Source organism: Aplysia californica, unplaced genomic scaffold (genome assembly GCF_000002075.1).
Source record: "Aplysia californica isolate F4 #8 unplaced genomic scaffold, AplCal3.0 scaffold00858, whole genome shotgun sequence".
In the NCBI taxonomy this organism is placed as follows: domain Eukaryota; kingdom Metazoa; phylum Mollusca; class Gastropoda; order Aplysiida; family Aplysiidae; genus Aplysia; species Aplysia californica.
This window is the reverse complement of record NW_004798128.1, coordinates 267,325-272,529: the sequence shown is the minus strand read 5'-3', so window position 1 is coordinate 272,529 and position 5,205 is coordinate 267,325. Positions and strand designations below refer to the sequence as shown.

The window sequence follows — 5,205 nt, the reverse complement described above, 5'->3', positions numbered from 1 at the left end:
TGCTAATTTTTCTTGCAACTTTTTGCAACTTTTGCTATTTTCAAATGCAACTTTCTCTGAGGACAGATTTAGATCTTTTATGAGGTGGACTTCCGATCCTGCCTTTGAGGGCCAACCAAGGCTGAGTGGGATACAACACCCCAGCAAAAAGACCGATCAGATACTCGATAAAGATTTTTTTTTCCATTCGGGAATTGAACCTCCTATATGCCTATGAGTAGTAATTATAATATCATAATGAAAGGGTCTGTTTCTATTTCTTAAATCAAATGAGCACACTGTCAGATGAACCAGTTCTAGTCGCCAACGGGTTTTCGATACCGGTTACACTCCGTGCCCTCGCCTGTTCCCGTCCACTCCCACGTGGCAGAAGATTCTCACTAGACCCAGAGTCGGCTGGTGACGTCATTGCACGCTTCAAGTATCGTGGTCTGGGCAAGGTGACGTCATCACTATTGTCCCGGTCAAGTGGTTGACCAGATGATTCATCCGCCGGTTTGTTCGAAGACAAGCCTCCGGTTCCTGTCGATTCCGAGTCCGCTCGATTCTGTGGCCGGCCCACTCTGTGTGGCACCGCGTAGTGGTGAGCTTCATTGTCCGCCATCTTGTTCACGCCAAGCAAGCCAATCACTAGGCCGTATGAGGCCCGGGACGGCGGAAGGTTGAATGGACCGCCTCTCACACCAGGGGGAGCGGAGTCATCGGCGTTAGGGGCGGGGTCAAATTCTGGGGGCGGGGTTTGACTTTTGGCTTGGATCAGGCTCGTGACACGGCGATCTAAGGAATCGGAAAAGGCCGGATTCAGATGAGCCTCAGAATGCGTGTCGTAGGCTGGGTCATCCTCCGTCATCTCTACCGTGCTATAAATAGCAGTCTGCGTGGGGAAGCTGCGCAGAGCAACGCTCTCCGACCGTTGTCGTTTATCTTTTTTCTTCTGGGCTGCCAAGTCTTGTGAGGTTCTTTTCTTATAAATTTCTCTGGCGAAAACCAGCGCACCTGCTGCTAGGAGCAACACACAGACAGACACAGCCACTGATAGAACGATCGCTCTCGCTTGATCGTCATCTTCCGGTGACCGTGGAAACACTTTGGCTTCGTATAACTCGTACTTGGTCAACCTTACAGTGCACTGGCCCGGGTCAATGTCGCTGCAAAATGTCACGTTCGAGGTGAGCAGGGAACGTGAAACTAGTAGATCCAATCGTTTGAGTAATTCTGCTTTGTCTGTGTGCTTGATGGTTGCAGTGAAGAAATTTGGACTGCAACTCACAGCCTTAACTGTAATTCTGACGTCATCCAGCCTCGAAGCGTTCAGAATGAGCCTTCTCAACTCGCTGTTAAATACGCCACTAGACGAAGCTTGAGCCGAAAATTTCTGGCAGTCTCCGTCAAAGTAAAAAGTGAAAGTACTTTCTTCCGGAATGATGGTTGTGTCGTTATTTCTGATCTGCGTTGAGGGCACTACTGTGGTCGGTCTTGATGGTGAAATGGACGGCCCCGGCCTCTCTGAGGCTGAAACAGTGGCGTCTACTGGCTCCGAGGTTACAGTATACGTCACGGGAAGTGTTGTTCTGCTGGCGAGGTGGTCCAGTGAAGTGGGCATGACGTCAGGACTGGATATTGTGACGTATGAGGATGAAGATGGCGTTATCACATATGAGTGGAGTGACCAGAAACTGGAGCCTTCGCGTCCGTCGGGGCTAGAAGAAGTCTCTATGCTGTCAGACTGAATCAAATCTGAAAACAACGACTCGGTTGATGTGGGAGAAGAAGTGATGAATGCCGTTGCGCTGCCGGAGCTAACGAACGACTCCAACACACTACTGTATCTTAACCAGACTGACGTCATCAGTTCAAGTTGCGTGGTGCCAGCAAAGAGAGAACTTTCATTCTGGACATAATCAGAGTGTAACGAAATGGTATCACTCAGTGGAAAGACTGGGGAGACGTCGATCCGGATCGAAGGGCTAGGCGATATAGTTGTGAGACTTGGTGTGAAGAACGAGGTTCCTGCTACGGTACCCTGGTCCGATTCGGCTGAGAAAGTGAATGGAAGTGAGGATCCATAGTGTGTCTGCAACGGCAGAGAGAGTGTTTCATACGAGACCGGGAGTGTTTGGGCCGCATCTTTGCTAGTTTGTTCTACCATTGACGTCATGCCGGATGGTAAACAACTTGTGCATCCGTACTCGGAGTGTTCAGACTCGAGTATCGTCGAGCAACCCATGCAAATGGTAGGAGAACTTTCTACCGGACCTGGCTGTGACATCGAAACAGACGAAAGCACGTACATGTCAGAAGATTCCCCTGAGTACATTACATTGCTGTTGCTGCTGCTGTCGCCCGAATGCACGTGTGTGAAGCTAGACAATGATGAGTACATCCCAGGACTGCTGATGTCCTGAAGCACGTTCGTGAAAGTAATTGGCTGTGAGTAGAGTGAGTTCATCAAACTTTCGCTTCCGTCTTGGCTCATGCGTGTGTAGCTTGAGGCCTGTGCGCTACTCATACTCATATCACTGCTGCTAATACTATTATCCTCAAGCACGTAGGAGGTGAGCTGTAGAGAAGCGCCCTCTTCTGCCCTCTCCGTCGCTTTGAGGCTGGCCATGTGACTGTCGTGAGGTGTGTAGACGGGGGAAGAAAGGACAGCGAGATGGCTTGGAATAACAGGGGTACTCTGAGACGACAAATCGCCCAGTGAGTGACTTTCGCTCTCCCCCAATGTAAGGAATGTTGAACCGTCTAGAAGGTTGGTTGTAGCGCTCGGAACAGATGTCGGGTGACTAGCTATGAGTCCTGAGTCTGATGGCGAAAGAGATGTTTCTCCAGATGGGTTGAGGCTGATAATATTGGACGAGGAGTGGTCAAAGGAGGCGGACTGCGAGCTGGTTGGAGGGGTCGATGACGCAGTGATGTCGTCTGTCAGGTGTGACGTGTGCGCTGTGACTGTAGATGGCGTCGAATCTGTTATTGTTGCTATTGATGCTTCTGCTGCTGGTGACTCTGTTATAGTTATAGTTGTTGTTGTTGATGATGGTGATGGTGGTGATGGTGGTGGTAGTGTTGATATTGCTACAGATGTCGCTATTATACCCATTGTTGCTGTTGGCGATGGTGATGGTGATGATAATGACGATAACAATGATAGCAACGACGATGATGATGATGGCTGCAGTTGTATGGAGGCAGATATCATGTCTGTATCGGAGGCTGGTAGTTCCGAGACAGCAGGAGAGGACCCACTCATGGAATCACCAACCATCTGTCTTGTAGGTGTCGCTGTGACGTGTGCAGATGTAATGACGTCATCAGATCTGTGGGAAGACGTCTTGCTGGAGACAGCGCTAGCAGTATAGCTGGCGACAGGATCGCTTAAATCCAAAGTAGCGAGAGACGACTGATGCGAAGGGGGCGTGGTCAGAGAAACGAACGACGATTCGTCACCGGGAGTGTTTGGCGGAGCATGACTAAGAGAAGTGAAGACTGAAGAGACAGTGTTACTCGATGAAGGGTCAAGGCTATTGCGTTGAGACAGTTGAGAGTTCAAACCTTCGCTTGGTGTACTCTGACTCGACGAACTGGGCGTGGCCACACCAGTGGAGTCCTGCGATTGGCTGAAATCTCTTACCTCGCTTTGTTCGTTAGTGGCTGATTCTGCTGGAGGTGGGACTGAAACTTGAGGTGAATTCAGCTCTGCTCCTGTCGTTATTGCTACAGGTGTTGTTGTCGGTGTTACTGCTGTTGCCACAATTGCTGCTCTTGATGCTGCAGTTGTAGTTTCGTCTGCTACTGGTGAGCTGTGTGTTGTAGAAACGAGGCCAGAGCTATCCTGGACTCCGACGTCGCGTGTTTGGCTCACAGTGTGCGGAAGTTGAGAACCGTCACTGGGACTTAACGTGGATGACGTCGTCACACCTTGATAGAGAACTCCTGTTGGGACCGACAAAAGTTTTAGTAAGGGTTTTACGGCATTTGCAACACAAATAGGTCATATTACTGTCGAAGATCTGAGATGTTGTTAGAGACTAGACAGTGGGATACAAAGAAAAGAAGGAGGAGAGATAATGACGATAGACGTTTGATATGATAGAAGGAGAAAACAACACTAGAACACCTGATAATAACCTACAGGACCGACCAAGAATATTTTGATTGTATTTAACTCTGTATTTAAAACAGTTCGTAAACAGTTGCTACAAGAGTTCAAACGTCCATTTCCTGCATGGCTCGGCCTGAGGGATAGTTCACATTGAGAACGCTCAAGAGAGTCCAAGTCTAAGAATTCTTCTTGGGATTGAAATCACAACAGTTGCTTGCTCAGCAGATTAACCTGACACCAAACTGAGCTAATGAAGTGGCCAAGCAATGAAAGGGGCGTACGCATCGTTTATTCATTTATTGGTACCGCACTCGATTAGGATAGGATGACCTTAACCGAAGACCGTGCATACGATCTTTGAAGTGTTCTAGGAACTTTTTTTTTTCCAAGAGAGGGAGGGAGGTGTGAGTTGTCATAAACTTACCCCTTTTGGCTCAGTCTTTCCAGAGATGGACGATGAATCGAAGGTAGGCACTACTGCCTCCTCTTCAAATTCAATGTCCATATAGTGTTGAAAGAGGCATTAGACCCAAACTGGGCCTTGCCGTGCCAAAACAAACCAGGAACAAGCGACAAGGTAAAAGTAAGAGTAAGAGTGCAATGAAAACACATTGTGCGTACTAATGCTTCTTTGTGTTCTATTTTTGAGTATATCTGTACTTTTGCTTAAGTGTTCTTGTATGTACATATGTGTATTTACGATTGAATCTTTGTGCTTATGCGTTTTATCATATTTTACAACACGCTCTGTAGTCGTTTTATATTATTCGTTTTTATGTGACTGCCTGTTTTCTGTTTTTGCTTGTATGTGCAGGCATGTGTACGTCCGTATGTCTGAGAGTATAATTTGTGTGTGTGTGTGAGGGGGGGGGGGCAGATGCAAATGTGTTTTGGGAGTGTCTGTCTACTTGTTTATGGAAAAGAAGGGGGTGAAAGGAAAGAGGGAACAATTTAGAGACGACGAAGGACAAGCACGAAAATAAATTGGAGGAAAAGAGGATGGACAAAACGGGCGTGGGTGGGTTTGGTTACGGGGGATATTTGGAAAGAGTCGAAAGTCACATGTTAAGTAAAAATGAATCCCTTAGGAGAGAGAGAGAGAG

General features: G+C 47.9%; 1 protein-coding gene across 1 annotated transcript; it reads right to left on the bottom strand.

The window, feature by feature from the left end:
* Nucleotides 1–12: 12 nt before the first annotated feature.
* LOC101861081 (flocculation protein FLO11-like) lies at nt 13–4,387 on the bottom strand. The gene is made up of 2 exons (XM_013089015.2): nt 4,384–4,387; nt 13–3,933 (listed from the first exon to the last, which is right to left on the bottom strand). The coding sequence occupies exons 1-2, from the start codon at nt 4,385–4,387 to the stop codon at nt 266–268; spliced, it is 3,672 nt and encodes a 1,223-aa protein (XP_012944469.1). The 3' UTR covers nt 13–265.
* Between the last annotated feature and the right edge of the window lie 818 nt (nt 4,388–5,205).